Below are 18,558 nucleotides of genomic sequence, written 5' to 3'. Positions count from 1 at the left end.
ATCCATGGACTATCATTTAGTGGTAAAAGGGAACAAAATATTCATATACATAACACAACATGGATGACTCTCAAAAATATTATGCTTCATCCACGTTAAGTGAAAGAAATAAAACACCAAAGATTACATAGTACATAATTCCATTTACATGAAGTGTAGTGACAGAAAGTAGATCAGTGACTGCCCAGAGTAGGGATGTGGGGAAAGGATCAAGTACAAAGGGGAAGGAGGAAACTTTAGTGTGAGAAGCTACAGCTCCTTCTACAGCTTGATTATGGTGGTGTTACATGACTGTACATGATTACCAACATTCACACTGCACACATATAATTGGCGAATTTTGTAACATTTAAATAATAGCTTAAATACAGGAAAGCAAAAAATTAAGGCTTAGAAAATAAATACCTGTTAGTGTTTTTCCTGCGTTCAGAGGAGGAGCAATGACTCTGAAAAGTTTCTGCATTAAAATTAATAGGAAAACAATCTTCATCATCTCAAATGATATTATTTAAAAAATAAGAATCTTATGCTATTCATCACCATTCACTAATGGAATTAGTCACTTACCATTAAGATTAAATATGAAAACCTTCCATCTGTACATGAAATGTTTAGAAGGGTCACTGAGAAACAATCACTGTTGTCATATTCCTCACCGAAAAAAACCATTTAATAAATACCAGTTACATAAAGGGCTTACCTGAGATTATAATTTTGATATAAAGTATCCTTTGGTTTTTAAAAGCTTTATTATCTTAAAAACTGGTAAGCAAGTGAAAGGACTTCCCACTAAAGTGGTAACAGAGATGATTTTAAACTGAAAATACCTAATCAGCAGCCACAGAAAGAAATATCATCTAAACTTAAGCAGAGTCTCCCAAATATTTAGCTGCCATGGACCCCCCTTCAGAGGGAGATTCCTATTTGGGAAAAAAACTGATCCTTAGCACCAGGAAATGCAAATTCAGCTGTCCATTAGCATCAAAAAGCCCAAAAGAACTTTCCATGCTTTCCCACTGAAGACCTAACTACCTGCTACCCCCATTTTTGTTAAGCTGGTATATAAACGTCTACCTCTGGCTACTCAGCAGAGATGCTCATTACTGAGTGTTCCTGCACATATGTGAATAATCCTTATCTTTTCTCCTGTTAATCTGTACATTGTCAGTGAATTCAAAGCCTTCAATCCTTTCCCTGTACCTCCCACCACTGGGACCTAAATTGGTAAAGAAAAGTTTTTCCTCCCAACTCAAGGCACTATTCTTACCTTAGTCAAAACTAGAAAAAAGGAAAGATTTCAGAGACTATAGTAGTCATCTCAAATGTGATGACACGCTTTCATTCTAAAAAATCTAGACAATTTCAAGAGACAGGACACCTTCTCTTAATTTAGACCTCTTTAATTACTAAAATAGCTAAACTTTAAACACTTTGAACACAAAACAAGGTAACCTCAATAGCTCAGTGTTCCATTTGAGATGTATCAGTATAAATGCAAACCAGATTTTATTAGTATGAGGAATACAAAACCCACGCAAAACAAAAATTTCAAAAGCAACGTAACAAAAATACAGCAATCATCTTGTCAATGCAGAATGCATCAAAACAGAATCTGTTTTGAGGGATTATTTTGAGCAAAACTAGAAACTGTATTAATTCTTCTGAATTGTGGCTTAGTTGTGGCATGCAGGGAGGCACTGGACCTCACTGAGGAGGCAGCTGACGGGTCTTTTTCAGGGAACTACTGGACCTTAATGAAGGAGCAGCCGAGAGGTGTTCAAGACAAAAAAAATCCTTGAGATTACAGACAATCAGGGCCAAACCCCCAAAACCAGGGGTAGAAGGGTGGGGGACTAACTTTAGAAACTAACTGAAAGAAGAGAGGTGCAACCAAAACTGAAGGGTTATGAATTAGAGGGGTACTTGCCCTACCAAACTGAATGTGCTTAAAGAAGCCTGAACTATCATAGAATGCTGACTTCTTAATACTGAAGATAGTTTTGGATAGCAATAAATTAGCTAAATGGTTGACTGGATGCCTTCAGCAGAGGCCTGCTTTTTTTGAGGGACACTATAATAAAGCATTGAGCTGGGAGGGCACTACATGTGTCTACAACTCATTCTCCACTATTCTGCCATCAAACTGAAGACAAATAAGAAAACAGATATGGGGTTTGGTTCTTCTAAAAGTAAGTCCAAATGTTTTTTAGATTCTCCTGGTAAGGAGAATAAAAAATTAGAATGAATGCTATAAAATTCTGAGTTAGTAAAAGCAAAAAATGATCAATTAACAAATAACGGCCTCCTGCCATTTTCAGGAGCCTTCCCCAGCAGAATATATCTACAAATAGCATTACTCAATAGTACACTGATTATATAAAATAATTATACAAAATAAATTTTTCATATCTTTAGAAAAAGTTACTACAGTATCAAAAATTCTTAGGAGAAAAACATGTAAAGCCTAACAAGCAAGCCTTAATTTAAATTTTATCTGTTGTTCCCTGGTATTTAAATACCTACTTATGTAGATAAGAAAGCAAGCAATGGCAGAAGGTATAAAATTGAAGACTATCTAAAAGCCCCAAGCTAAAATGGGTTCAAGGTCAATAAATCTATAAGAATGTTTAAATAATTGGATAAAACTAGAAACTATTAAAAGCAAATGGCGAATAAGAGAAAAAAGTTAGTAGACAAAATTAATTATGTATCCAAGTTAGGAAGTATCTTACCTCCATTGGACTAATAAATTCATTCATGCCTCTGTTGTAGACATAGATCATAGCATCATATAAACGATTTTCCCAACACATGAGAACTACCTGTGAAAAGGAAAAGCCACGTGGTCCATACAATTCAGACTCACCAATTATTTTCCTTAATGCTTTAAGAATGGGAAAGGTCTTGAATTCTCTTCCCTAATTTTTCTTGTTTCTTCTCTGATAAAAACTGAAATTCAAGTACTCAAACACAATGCAAGGGTAAGAGCTGCTGTAGTTGAAATTACTACTTTTAATAGTATAATGCTTACTTTAAGACATTCACAGTGTCTAATTTTGTTTCTTCTCTATCCTCCCCCTTTCTATATTCATTTTACCTTTGATCAATAGTTCTACAAACATTTATTGAACACATATTCAGACCCTCTCGTAGGCACTGGGAATAAAGTGTTAGATAAGACAAATCCAGACTTTGTCCCTACTCTTGTAGAACTTACATTGATCTTGGACACCCACCAAAAGGAGGTAGGGGTACAAAATGGCTTGTGAGTTAAGACTTGGGGAAGATACTCAATTACACAAAAAATTCATTATTTACAAATGTAGTAAGTGCTATTAACCTGACTGGTCTGGAGTACTCAAAAAGCCACCCCTGAAGGAACAACATTTAAGGTGGGACCTAAAGAATGGATACATGTGAGCCACAAGCAGAAGTGCAAGCTAGGAATTCTGTAGGAAGAAGCAAGAGTAAAGGTTGAAGGACCTAATGTGGAAGTGAGCTTGAAGTGCTTAAGGATGGAGAGAAATCAATTTGAGAAAATATTTAGGAAGAGGACTAGACATGAGTTTGAGTATACAGTACTCTATATTCTGTCTCTATGACAGCTATATAATACTATAAACAGTGCAAGAGGAGAAGGGCAGAAGTCGGCAAAGGAGAATGACAAGAGGGAGTGAGAGGTAAGAGGGAAAATGGAAGTGAGATGTGTTGGGAGAATCTTTCTAGAAAAGGCCTGTTCTGGGACTTCTACGACTCCCTCTCTACCCCTCTCAGACAGTACCATGATCATGCATCTCTTCACTGATGACTAACACATTTACAGCTTCAGCCCTAACCTCCCCTCTAACCCATAAATATATCCAACTACTTAATTTGATATCTTCGCCTGAATGTCTAGTAGCGATCTCAAAATAAAATGGCCAACCAGAACTCCTGATTTGTCTCTCAAACTTAGACCCGCCTTAGTCTTGCAATCTTCTCAAAGGAATCACTCACTATTCACCCTGTTTCTCAAACCAAAAACTAGTCATCATCCTTAAATTCTCTCATTCCCACACTCTCACACCCTCACATCCCAATTCACCAGCAAATCAATTCTATCTCCAAAACAGCCAAAATCAGGCCATCGCTCTTCATCTCACTGTTACCATCTCTGGCCAGAATCACCTCCTGGGCCAGCTTCCTAACTAGTCTCTTTGCTTCCTCTGCACTTGGCCCTCATCCCTGATTCTGTTACCCCTAAAGCACAGGATGCTCTTGCTTAAAACTTTCTAATGATTTTTCATAGCATTTAGAATAAAATGGAAAGATCTACACCTTGCCCTGCAAGATCTACCTCTGTACCAAGCTCCAGATCTGCTTCCTTTTTTGTTACTTGAACACCCGAGACAAAAATCCTTTTTTTTTTATGCTAGCTGTTGCTTTTACCTATAACAATCTTTTCTTCCAAGACCTTTGCATTACTGATTCCTTCTTGTCATTCAGCTCCCAAGATTCAATGCTGCCTCCTCAAAAAGACTATCTATAATTAGCCAATCTAAGGTAGCCTCACATGATCTCTTTACCATATTTCCCGGTTTGATTTTTAACATAATACTTGTATTGAAATACTTTCTGGATTTTTGTACATTGATCTGTTCACTGTCAAATTTTTCTGCTAAAATTTAGGCTTTATGAGAGGACAAGCCTTGTTCACTAGGGATACTGAAGCATCCTCAGAGCCTGACATTCAGTAAATGCTTCTTGAATTAACGAACAAATGCTGTTAAAAGAGTAAATAAAATAAGGATTGAAAAATACCATTTGGTGTAGTGGACAAGGAGGCCATTGTTGACTCTAGTAAAAGTAAGATTGAAGAGTTAGGAAGTGGGGGAAAAAAATGAAAATAGCAACCTAAACAATGCTTTCAAGAAATCTAGCTGTGACTGGGAGGAGTGAGATGGGGCAGTAACCTAGGAGGAAAAAGGGGAGAAGGCTTGATATGGAGACATAAGAAACTGAGGGGAGGATTTTGAAATTGTTGTTTAACATTAAAAAGACTAGAGTATATTTACATGGTACTGGGGAAAGACTGAAAATGTTATAAAGTATTATAAACAAAAGAAATTAAATTTTTTTCCTGTATGTGATAGATAGGCAAAACTAGATGGACAACATGCTCTCAAGTCATCAGACCTATTGTCAGACTATGAAGACTATGCCAAATTACCCATATAATACAAAGGCAGGTATAAAACAGGATCTGGCTTTACTTTGCAAACTCACAGCCACTCATAAAGAGCTTCCAGAAATAAAATAATCATTTTTCCAAACCCTTAATTTCTATGTGATTTTGCACACTTTCAAAAAACTTTTGGTCTAAGACTTTTGTTAGTCTTCCATATTCAAGCTCAAGAGGGCTTAGCACCTTTGCAGGAGTAACATGCTCATTATTAGGACTAATGTGGAATTAAAAAATTAAATTGTGGGCAAGGCTCAGTGGCTCACACCTATAATCTCAGCACTTTGGGAGGCCACGGCAGGCAAATCACTTGAAGTCAAAAGTTCAAGACCAGCCTGGCCAACATGGTGAAACCCCGTCTCTACTAAAAATACAAAAATTAGCTGGGCATGGTAGCAGGTGCCTTTAATCCCAGCTACTCTGGAGGCTGAGGCAAAAGAATTGCTTCAACCCAAGAGGTTGCAGTGAGCCAAGATCACGCCACTGTACTCCAGCCTGGGGGACAGAGCGAGATTTCTGTCTCAAAAAAAAAAAAGGAAGAAGAGAGGGAGGAGGAGGAGGGGGAAAAAATAAATTGCGAAATGTCTTAGGCCAGAATAAATACTGCACCTCAATTAAGAAACTTATTTCAAGAAACTCAATTAAGATAACTTATTGTGAGAACCTCAGATACACTGGAAGTATTTATCAAACAATGGCTGGCTATTCATGCTAAAAAGTTCTATAACTTGCCTGTTATACCATGTTCTGTATTTCAAAACTCTGGACATACATACCAGCTCTTTTTAAAAATCGCATCATATTTTTCAAGGTAAAAACATTCTATAATTCATGAGAAAGCAGCCATAGTTGAAATTCACTTGCTTGATGAAAATTATATTAGCGAACGAACAAGCTGATAGAGAGGGATCAGTTAACAAGCATTTATAGAGCAACTTCTAAATGTAAACTCTATACCAAGTGCTATTGGGGATGTGAAAGAAACAGAAGACAACATAATCCCTGACTTGCAAGGCACTTATAATCTAGCTTTCACTTAAATACAGTCCTAGGAAATATATTGGCAAATATAAATTTATAATACATCTTACAAAAAGTGCTCAATAAACAATTACGGTTTTTAGAAGGCAGGGTCAGGCCTGATCAGTGAAGTAAATGTAATCAATAAAGGAATGAAGTTTATTTCATAAGTTAGTAGACTGTCTATGAACTCACCTGCTGAATATCTAGGCTGGTGATATCCATATGTACAATGAGAGCTTCCACATTTTCCATTAATTTTTTATCTTGGAAATGAACAATCAAGTCTTTCATTACTTGGGGTGTGATTCCCACCAATTTATCACTTAAAATATATGGCTCAAGGCACTCCAAAAATACTCCTTTGGCCACTGAATTCTCACTTAATTTATCATACATCTGACTAAATAAAAGATCCCTGTAACAGAAAGGGAGAAAAAAAAACTTTTAGGAACATGCCAAATATCCATTAAATTTAGTCTCCCAAGTATATCTCATCTTTTCCCTATTTCAACTTACTCATGAGTTTATTTAAAATGGCAATAATATTCACATAGAGCTTTACATTGCAAAAACTTTGTGTGTGTGTGTGTGTGTGTGTATGTACATATATATGTATATATGTAAAATCTCAATTAATCCTCCCAACACTTCTTTAACAAATCAGAAAAGGTAAGATAAATTGCTTGCTAATAGTGACATATCTAACAAACAAGAGAGTCAGAATTTGAACCCAGCCTTCCGGCCTAAATCCTGTGCTCAGTGTATTGTGGCATATTGCTTCTTAAAGACAACACTGACATGGGAACAGATAATTGGGTGGACATCATGAAGTAGGAAAAAAACAAAAGGACTACTCATGATTTATCCTTCCCTCCTTCCTGGTATTTAAATATTCCTAGCTGACCTGCAGAGTCAATATGCTTCTTTGTCTAGCTATAACCCTTTACATCCCAAAATGTTTGGTTAGTGATTATTCACGGAAGAAGAAGAAAAAAAGTTTAATACTTAAAATATAAACCTAGAAACAATTTTATTGCAGAAACAAAAATTGTTTTAAATTACTTTAAACGTCAACAACTTCGACAATGTTTATTTCATATTTCTGGAAACAACCCATAAATAATTTGAGTTATATTGACCACAGACAGAATTCTGAATTCTATTTTCATACATCATATGATAAGCATTATTCTAAGTTGCTATTTATTCTTTAAAATTACCATTTTGTCTAACACAATACCTCAATATGCTGAAAAATCAGAATATACTTGAGTATTCCTGTACTATTGGATATATTACTTATTTCCAGTATTTCGAGTGATACTACAATGAACATCTACATATAAAGCCTTTCCCATTTGAAGGGCTTAATTCCTAAATCAGTCAACTTTTAGAAATTTATCTTAAGTGAAAAGATATGAAAAAATCTGTGGCACTTGAAATGTGCTAAGAAATTATCTTCAAAAAGCATCACAGCATCAATTGACACTGCCACCCACAATGTATAATCCTACCAGTTTCACTAAACAATTGCAAATTTGGTTTTTCTCCCCTGACAATTTAATAATTCTTTTATGATCAGCAAAATTGAATATTTTCCATGTTTTCATTTATAAATTGTATTGCCTTGTATCATTCACTTCTTTGTTCATTCCGTTTTTTAAAAAATACAAAAACTGTGTGAATTTTATTTACCCGTTGAGATTATTTACTTTTTTCTAAATGTGTAATTTCTTTATATGTATATCATGTCAACTGTGGAAAGTGGTAAATTGTTAATTTATTCACAGGTATGGTCTTTCATGACAAGTCCCACAAAAACGTCAAGGAAGCTCCTGAAAGGACTAGGATGGGGTTTTGACTCATCTGAAGTCCTGGAAGGGGACAGATGGAAAACAGACTGGCTACAACTGCACCAGAACTCCACGCCACCCTGCAATTAACAGAATTTGCAATATTCTGGGGAAAATCCACAGCCATTTATTTTTTTCTCAAATGCACAAATGTAATTTTACATCATTTTTCCCCTCCATTTCATATTTATCAAAATATTTTCATGTCAGTTTCATTTGAATCAATAATTCATCATATTTTTGTGATGACCGATTACTAGCCAAGCAAAACAAACAGAGATTAATGGAGTTTTACTGTAAGAAACAAAAAGTAACAAGATAACTAACGATTCAAAGAAAATGTCAGATTTGCTAGCCCTTGTACTCTGTAATGTGTTGTTAAAAGGAACATGCTAAAAAAGATAATTATATATTTCAGTTTAGTACAAAAAGCCTTGGGGAGAGAATTAAAGAGAGCTAAAAATTCAGTAAAGGCTACAAAAGTTAACTAACAAGACACTCCTGTGACAAATAGCATGTGACGCTGGTAAGATAAATGCAAAACCACACATTTCTTTCTTAACCAATCAGAAGCTATAATATAAAGAAGCAAGAAAAATAAGACTCAGCAACTCCTATTTGCATCTCTACCCTAAAATAAAAATTTTTTTATATTCAACGACAAATTCTCATCATTCTGGGAGAATATTTATTAGTGCATCAGGAAAGACGGGAGTTAGAAAAGTACATACAGGCCAGGCCGGGTGCAGTGGCTCACGCCTGTAATCCCAGCTCTTTGGGAGGCCGAGGCAGGCAGATCACTTGAGGTCAGGAGTTTGAGACCAGCCTGGCCAACCTGGGGAAACCCCGTCTCTACCAAAAATACAAAAATTAGCTGGGTGTGGTGGTACGCGCCTGTAATCCCGGCTACTCAGGAGGCTGAGGCAGGAGAATCACTTGAACCCAGGAGACAGAGGTTGCAGTGAGCCAAGATCGACTCCAGCCTGGGCAACTGAGCGAAACTCCATCTCAAAATTTAAAAAAAGACAAGTACATACAAAAATTTTTAGCTCTCATATTTTTTTCTATATTTAGGCACTATTCTCCAGGGTGCTATCTTTGTTTCCTAGAAGGGCTGACTTCAAAATTGATGTTTACCATTTCAAGCTTAGCCTCCCTATGGCCAGTGTAACAGAATATCGACCATGAATAATAGAGGACCAAAGAGATATTTCTACAAACTTCACTTTGTAACAGTACTCACATTAAAGATATTTTTGAAGTTTATCATTTATAACTTCAAAAACAGGACAACTGTTAAATTTACTTTGTACATTATCAATTTCATAAATTTTTAAATGTGAAGAGCTGCTTTGGTTATAAGAAATTACAAATTTAGAAGTATGTGAAGGGGAACAAGGGCATCAATCCTAACCCTTGCCAATCCATACTAAATATATAACCAGAACCAAATAAGTAAATTCCCACCAAATATAAGTGGTATTTAATACACCGAAGTTGATTTGGGCTGGTTTCCTTATTTATAAAAGCAAAAGCAAAATTCAAATGAATTTTAAGAAATTATGTTCAAAATGCTTTATTTTCTGATACAAGTACCACAGTTTGTAAAGATTTCCTTTAAAAAGGCATGTGGTAATAGTTACACAGCTGTGAATACACTAAAAACTACTGAATTGTATACTTTAAAAGGGTGAATTTTATGGAATGTGAATTATATGTCAATATAGCTATTATAAAATTAAAAAGGCCTTTTTTCCCCTAGCTTTGATATTAGGTTGGTACAAAAGTAATTGCAGTTTTTGCCATTACTTTTAATGGCGAAATTTGCAATTACTTTTGCACCACCCTAATAAAATTTTAAACATCCAGTTCTTCAATAAGTCTTGATAATTAAGATCTTTTTGTTTCTCAAACAATAGTCCTGATGTTGAACAACATGAATGAACAAATTAAAAGACTACTTCAAGTTCACTTTGGATTTAACAGAAACATTTTTGGTTCAGATGCATACACAATGCAAGCCATTGGAATGATGGTTTCTTAACAACTGTGGATATTCCTTACAGTGATATAAACTCAAAATAGTCGGTATCATCCATGTAGAGCACCCATTTTGCTTTTTTTTTAAAATAACTGCTTTATTGCTATATAATTCACATATAATCACATAACCTATTTTTAAACAACGTTCAAAATTATAATTATGGTTTACATAAACTCTGGATCTATTTTCAAAGTAAAACTGACATTAGGGCTATCCATATATATGCTAATATATAGCCTATATTTTGCATAGGTAAAATGATAAATCAGAAGTATCCCACAAAAAGCCTTAAGACATTGTGTCTTTTGTCTAATACTGAAAAAAAAATACCCAAAACCAAATTGAAATGAAATTGTGGAACAGAGACCAAATTATGAAAATACAGTATAAGTCTTCAAAAACAGAATTCCTGTCATTTCTGATATTAAGTAATTTACAAAAGACTCTAATGCCAAATTTTAACCAAGAAGGATGTCCATAATACACTGAGTAGTATGCCCTACAGAGAAAAACAAATGTGATTACTGTGACATAGTAAAAATGATTTTACATTATAAAAGTGTTATTAAATATAAATAGGAATACATATATACACTAGCTTAATTAATATTACTGATGGGTACTGAATTCTCTGAGTTATGAAACTACGAGGTAACAGTGATTACAGTGTAATAATGGTTGTGCCACTAAGTAAAAATTAATTTCAGAGCATGTATTATGTTTATAATTTCACCCAAATAAGAAACAATATGTGAAAATAAAAGGACTGCCTATAAAAACAACATACTCAATCAGAAGACATTAATATAAAAGGAATCTCGGGAACAGGACTGAGTGAGTAATGAATCTAGAAGTGGAAGAAGTTACCTGAAATTGGCTTGCTGACTACTAGACGACATTTTGTAAGACTGTGTTTGTATTATGCAAAATTTGAGCATTCCTTAAAGCCATGTTAATGTCACAGATATTTTGCAAATTTGGAAACGTAGAAGAGAAGACCTTAGACATAAATAGGAACAAATGTCAAAAAGGATAGTTTAAAGAGAGCATCCAGTTTAAGGAGAAAAAATACTATACTGGAATGAAGCTACTTACAACTGACAATCCTCCGCTACAATTCAGCATAGGGAACTGACCATTTTTAACCTTATTATCTATGGCAACTCTAAGAAAAAAATTTTAAAAACTCTACCATTTAAGTGGTTACACTGAACTTAAACATAGAATTCTTGTATCTAATAAATCTTTAGTCATTGCATGTTTGAAATAGAAGGGAAGTGAAAGATGGCCTAGATGCAAACAATTAAAGTTGATCAAACGGCTTATTCAACCTTTCCGTCTAAGCTCAGGCCCATACATAGAAGAATCTTAACATTCTGATGAAAAAGACAAGCCAGTATGGTGAGAAGCAAACAAGCACAACATAGATCTAGAACAAAAGAGGGAGCGTTTGACCCAATGCCTAGTTTCACAGCCCCGACCTTTCTTACATCTCTAGGAATGCTGCCCTCCCACTTTTTCTCCTGTTAGAACCCAAAGAGTAGAATAGGGAAAGAGACAAGGAGGGAAAGACAGACAATAAGAACACACATGCTGGAACTTCTCCCAAGCAGAGGCAGGATCTAGTACAATCTAGTCTTCAGTGTTAGAAAACAGAATTGAGAGAGAGGGAAGCCATCCATATGCTCTTTGTAGTATGGTCCAGGGAAAATGTCCATGGCCTTGATCTAAGAGTGTGTATGTAAGAGCAAGAGGAGGAAGAAAGAAAAGAGGTATGAAAAGGACCAGGAAGAGCTGAATTGAGGAAGGATTCTCCTCCTCTTGGAGGTAAGGAGTATGTACTATGACTGCTGTTCCTGTTATTTCTGAGCTCTCCAACAACAAATATTGTATTTGTTTCTGACACAATACAGAGAAAGCATGCTAAGGAATCAGGAAAAATTAAAAGAAAGAAGTTGACAAAAATAAAGAAATAATAAATAGATCCTAATTTGGTGAAAATCTAGACCAGATTTTATCTTCTATGTTATATGCTGTGGTTCAATATAGAAATTATTGCATTCTCAGCCAGTCAATAGGTGAAATAAATGTTAGAGAATATTTCCTTTCCAAATCATGTAAAAAAGAAAAGCTTATCTCCAGAATATTTTAGGGAATAACAAAATATTCTGGAAAAACATAATCAATTTTTTTCCCTATATAATCTTTCATCTTACAACTGTTAGGCCCACTTCAACTTTATGTCACTGTGACAGTATTCTAGTATTCAAGATAATGATCACAAGTCACCCTGCAAACCAGGAGGCAGGATTACTTCATCAGTTCAACCATCAGGTATTGGATAGCTATATTGTGTCAGGTATCATTCTAGGTAGAAATAGTCCATTTTATAAAAATAAGCCTTTTTACTCTAAATAAAATTTAGTCTTTCAGGCACTTCACTTCATCTCATTTATAAATTATCTCAATTTGAATATCAGAGTTGATTCCAGTACTTATCAGTACTAGAAATACCTCTACACCTCCACTTCCTCATCTGAAAATGAGGATAACATTATCTCTCTTCACACTGTATTTATGAGGGTTAAGTAGAATATGTAAAACTGACTCATAAACTATTAAGGCTGCTTTAAAAATATAGGACATATAACAAGGAATTGAGTGTGAAGGTAGGTAAAGAGAAAACTAATTGAGAAAAAGATAGGGTCAGGTTAGCAGACATATCATGGCGTTTTGCTTTCTAGGAAACAATGATTAACTACACAATCACTGTCCATCAGCTAAAAGTCAACTAGCTATTTAAGAGACACAGAGGTATTTCTGGCCCTAACACCAGAAAGAAATTTCTCCCATAGGCCCTCATGTGTAATATAAAGTAATGTTCTTGGCCAGGCGCGGTGGCTCATGCCTGTAATCCCAGCACTCTGAGAGGCTGAGGCGGGCGGATTACGAAGGTCAGGAGATCCAGACCATCCTGGCTAACATGGTGAAACCCCGTCTCTACTAAAAATACAAAAAATTAGCCGGGCATGGTGGCGGGCGCCTGTAGTCCCAGCTACCTGGGAGGCTGAGGCAAGAGAATGGCGTGAACCCAGGAGGCAGAGCTTGCAGTGAGCCGAGATCGTGCCACTGCACTCCAGCCTGGGCAACAGAGCGAGACTCTGTCTCCAAAAAAAAAAAAAAAAAAAAGCGATGTTCTCAACAACATCCCTACTGTAAACACGATGTGTTTCGCTAATTACGTAACACTAGAGTTAAAACACTGGAATAAATTTGAGCCCCAAGTAAGCAGAACTTACTATAGCTATCTATGACATCATCAAAAGTCTGACATAGCAAATTACTGCCCTCTTGACAACCTTTACTGATACTTCAAAGTATGACCCAATCTTTTCTGAATCAGGCTACTAGAATTTATATAAATTCATGAACCAAGTCATGTTGCATAGGGTTTTGGGAGCATCTACATTAAATCTTCACATTTGTTCTCTATCACTTACAAAGTGGTACAAGCTAGTGGTTAAAACCAAGAACACAGGAGCTAGACTCATGTATTTGAATCCCACCTTTGCCACCAAAAGCTGTGGGACTGAGTTTTGGCAAGTAACTTAATCACTTTCTGGCTTTGGCACATCTTATATAAAATGTGGATGATAATAATCCCTACCTCACTGTTAATAAAAACTAAATAAATTGCTATAAAAATTAGATAAATTAATGTAAAGGGTTTAGAACAATACCTGGTTATCATTATTAGTGTGGAAAAAAAAAGAAAAAAAAAACCCCTGTGCATTAGCACAGGTTGGTTAGTTTATTTTTTATTTTATTTATTCTTGAGACAAGATCTTGCTCTGTCACCCAGGCTAGAGTACAGTGGTGCAATCCTGGCTTGCTGCAGCCTTGACTTCCTGGGCTCAAACGATCCTCCCACCTCAGCCTCCTGAGTAGCTGAGACCACAAGCACATGCCACTGTGCCCAATTAATTTTTAAAAAATTTTCTTGTAGAGACAAGGTCTCCCTATATTACCCAGGCTGGTCTCGAACTCCTGGGCTCAAGGAATCCTCCCACCTCGGCCTCCCACAGTGCTGGGATCACAGGGATAAGCCACCACGTCCAGCCAGGTTGGCTAGTTTATATAATTACAATTTAAACAAAGCCCAATCAAGAGTTTATTTATAATGACTTATTTTAAACAAACAAACAAAAAATAGTACTGCATAAGCACAATGAATCTAGCCTTTTTTGAATAGTATAAAATACTATGTTCTAGTGATGGTTCATAAAAGTATGTATACCAGGCCGGGCATGGTGGCTCACGCCTATACTCCCAGCACTTCAGGAGGCCGAGGCGGGTGGATCACAAAGTCAGGAGTTTGAGACCAGCCTGGCCAACATGGTGAAACCCTGTCTCTATTAAAGATACAAAACATTAGCCAGGCGTGGCAGTGCATGCCTGTAATCCCAGCTACTCAGCAGGCTGAGGCAGGAGAATCTCTTGAACCTGGAAGGCAGAGGTTGCAGTGAGCTGAGATCGCACCATTGCACTCTAGCCTGGGTGACAGGGTGAGATTCCGTCTCAAAAAAAAAAAAGTATATATACCAAAAAAAGGAGAATGTGTGTGTGTGTGTGTGTGTGTATATGTGTGTGTGTGTATATATGTATATGTGTGTGTATATGTGTACGTGTGCGTATATATGTGTGTGTATATATGTGTGTGTGTATATATATATATATAATGAATCATATACTTTTTACTTTTAAAACCCCTAAGTAGTATTGCTCTTTTGCTAGTTACATTCTTTATCTCCAATATCCTGCCACACAGACAAATAAATGATATATCCATAGCATCTGTCTTAGGGAAGTTAATTTTATTAGGTAAATGAACTGAAAACTGTTAAAGAATCATATTTCTATAAATTAATATTTGTAAATCTATTCAGTCAAATTCATAGAATTCTTAGCAATGGCTTATACATAAACAAGAGGCTACCTGGGTTCAAAATAATTGAATCTGACAGGCAATGCATACTTACTTTCGCTGCAGCAGAAGGCAGTAATCAACTATGACAGGCACCATATCCTGTAGAGGAACCATAAAGAAAGCATCAGCCCCACAACCCTGTCCAGTGGCCCACTGATAATGACAGGTCTGCTTAAGACGCTTTTAGATTGTTAGGAGGATATAACTTCATATCATGCTTTTGGTAAGCAATATGGCATTATGTGTCAAAGTCTGAAAAACAGAACATTTTGACCTAGTAATTCTATTTCTGGAAATGTACCCTAAATATGTTTAAGAATAAAAATTATTTTAATGCATTAAGATGTTCACTGCATCTTTCTAACAGACGGAGCAGAAGAAGGAAGGGAAGGGAAAATGGGAAAGAAAAAAAAGAAATATGAATTACATTCAACAACATGGGAAAATAGTTAAGTAAATTTTGTTATTTAAGTAAAACGCTACATATATCTTACAAATTTATCAAGAGTTTACAATATAATTAAAACAAATACTAGGTGAAAATATGTATTCGTCTCACAGATTTGTAAAGAAAACTCGCAAAAAAAGAAAACCATAAGAAAATAAATCAAATTGGCCGGGCGCGGTGGCTCACGCCTGTAATCCCAGCACTTTGAGAGGCGGGCGGATCACGAGGTCAGGAGACCGAGACCATCCTGGCTGACACGGGAAACCCGTCTCTAAAAAAAAGAAAATTAGCCGGGCGTGGGCGGGCGCCTGTAGTCCAGCTACTCTAGAGGCTGAGGCAGGAGATGGCGTGGACCAGGAGCGGAGCTGCAGGGAGCCCAGACCGCGCCACTGCACTCCAGCCTGGGCGACAGAGCGAGACTGCGTCTCAAAAAAAAAAAAAAAAAAAAAAAAAAAAGAAAATAAATCAAATTGATAACGGGATACAGTTGGTCCTGCTGGTGGCTCAGGTGATTAAGGTTGCCCATATTTTGTCACAATCCTCCAAACCTGCTATTTTAACATTGATTTAACTTCTCAGTTTCATAATATTTTTATTGCTTTAAATTCATCATGTACAGACTCATATCAAGTAAATGACAACCCATAATTTTGACCCTTTTCAATGGAAAGAGTCTGAGGGAGAAACAGTAGCTTATTATGACTGGAAATTGTCAAGTAACCAAGCATCAAACTTCGGCAGTATTCTTTCCTTTTCTGCTGGCTACAGGGAAATGGTTTCCTTTTAAAAATCCTGGAAGGGTTATGTTCTGGGCAGAAATCTCATCAGGAGGGAGGAGGCACTACGTGAAAAAGAGCTCTACATACTAACACCTGTCTGATACAAAGGTCAAAACTAAGGAACTCTTATTATTTGAGAGAGAGGTGACTAAAGAAGGACCTACAATCCTGAAAGGATTATAGGGCTATCCCTGACCCATCCTGCTTCCTTTACTTATGAATGTTACTCATGACTACATGTAGATTTGATTCTTCAAAAACAGGAGGTAAAATGATAGATTTGAAAAGTGTTAGAGCTATAGCAAATCTCAACCCTGAATGAGAATACAGTGGGCTAGGCAACAGGGAGTTGGTGGCAGGAGGACTTCCCTAGAAATGCTAGAGAAAATAAACATCTTTTAAAATGCATAGCTGAGCTCCTAAGATAGTAAGGGCAATACCCAGGTCTAAAAGTGAAAAGGGAACTGAAAACCAAAGCAGTAAGTTCCAAGCTGTTACCGATCCTATCCTGTAGGTTTGTTGGTCGCAGAAGAGCTTGGGTTTTAATGCCAGAAAGAAGCTGAGGCCTTAAACCCTTTTAACAGAGGGAACTGAAGCAGAGGACCTGCCTAAAACTGGGATTCTTAAAAAGCCACATCCTCAATGAAAGGAAATTAGAAAAAAAAAATCTGCCTGTTAGCATAGGAAGATGACAAGGAAGTTTGTCTGTCTCAGACTGGGCTCAGAGGGGGTAAATTTATACTCACCAAGAATCTGTAATCAAGACCCTGTCTACAGGCAGAGCTGGGATTTGAATTTATACTATCTCCTTAGTATGAGAACAACTGAGCCAAGAGGTTCACATAAAAAGTGATCCTGAAAATACTATGCAGCCATAAAAAAGGATGAGCTCATGCCCTTTGCAGGGACATGGATGAAGCTGGAAACCATCATTCTGAGCAAACTATGACAAGGACAGAAAACCAAACACCGCATGTTCTCACTCATAGGTGGGAACTGAACAATGAGAACACTTGGACACAGGGCGGGGAACACCACACACCGGGGCCTGTTGGCGGATAGGGGGCTGGGGGAGGGATAGCATTGGGAGAAATACCTAATGTAAATGACGAGTTGACAGGTGTAGCACACCAACATGGCACATGTATACATATGTAACAAACCTGCATGTTGTGCACATGTACCCTAGAACTTAAAGTATAAAAAAAAGATCCTGAAAAAGGATACTCCTCAGATACTTGAAAGAAGCAAGTTCAAAAACTCCCCAGAGATCACCCTAAACACTGGCAAAATAACTACTGATGAAGTCCTACTGAAGATGTGCTCAAAATAAAAAATTTGAAAACACTTCATTAAATAATGCACCATACAAGAATGTCTGGAGGAACTATAAAGGGCAGTAGTATACCCCAAAATGTCAAATAATATAATTATCAGGTAGAAACTATTTGTTAAAGTATATTTAAAATAATTAAGGGCATAAAATAAGGAATTAAGTGCCTGGCCTGGTACTAAGTACTACGGATATACTATAGGGCTTAATGGAGTGTGAAATCATCGGATTCATACATTTAGACAGATCACTATGGTGACTGCATGGTGGGGGCATCTGAAAAACCAGGACTGGAAACCAAGGCTATTATAGTCATCAAAGAAAAAAAATGGTGGACTAAACTAGAGTACTGACAGCAAGTATAAAGAACAGTGGACAAAATTATTTATAACTATAGGGTTTAGTGACAGATTGATCATGGTTTGGAAGGCACTGAGAGGAGTCTATAATTCCTAGGTTTCTGGTTTAAGTGATGGTTGAATGAAGAGGTCACAAAATGACAGAAGAAATGTGGGAAGAGGTGTTAGAAGGAAGAAGGTAAGTACAATCTGGTCCACAGCAGATTTGAGGAACACCTTCACTTTGATGTTGAATAACAAGAAATTGAGTATAGTAATCTGAAACATCTGGGTTAGAATTACAGATTTCTAAGTTATCAGAGGAAACAATGAATAGAAATAAAATTGTCCAAGGACAACAGAGTGAGATGAAAAGCAGTCACAAATGGACTAAATTTTGAGGAAGACCAAATTTATGAAATGGTCAGAGGATAGAACCAAATTGATTCAGGAAAAGTCACTGGAGTTTAAAATCAGAAGGGCACACAGTCACAGATATCTAGAGGATACAGACTTTCAAAAAGGAAGAACT

General features: G+C 36.4%; 1 protein-coding gene across 4 annotated transcripts in view; it reads right to left on the bottom strand.

The window, feature by feature from the left end:
* Positions 1-18,558, bottom strand: part of VPS8 (VPS8 subunit of CORVET complex) — a 236,463-nt gene that overhangs the window by 146,526 nt on the left and 71,379 nt on the right. For all 4 annotated transcript variants that reach the window (XM_030822939.1, XM_030822940.1, XM_030822941.1 and 1 more), the window contains 4 exons: positions 15,181-15,227; positions 6,437-6,659; positions 2,733-2,822; positions 406-457 (listed from right to left, as the gene is read on the bottom strand). In XM_030822939.1, coding sequence (XP_030678799.1) covers positions 406-457; positions 2,733-2,822; positions 6,437-6,659; positions 15,181-15,227 — 412 coding nt within the window. The remainder of the gene's footprint in view (positions 1-405; positions 458-2,732; positions 2,823-6,436; positions 6,660-15,180; positions 15,228-18,558) is intronic.

Source organism: Nomascus leucogenys, chromosome 11 (genome assembly GCF_006542625.1).
Source record: "Nomascus leucogenys isolate Asia chromosome 11, Asia_NLE_v1, whole genome shotgun sequence".
Taxonomy (NCBI): Eukaryota; Metazoa; Chordata; class Mammalia; order Primates; family Hylobatidae; genus Nomascus; species Nomascus leucogenys.
The sequence above is the reverse complement of the archived record's forward strand: the minus strand, read 5'-3'. Positions and strand labels throughout refer to the sequence as shown.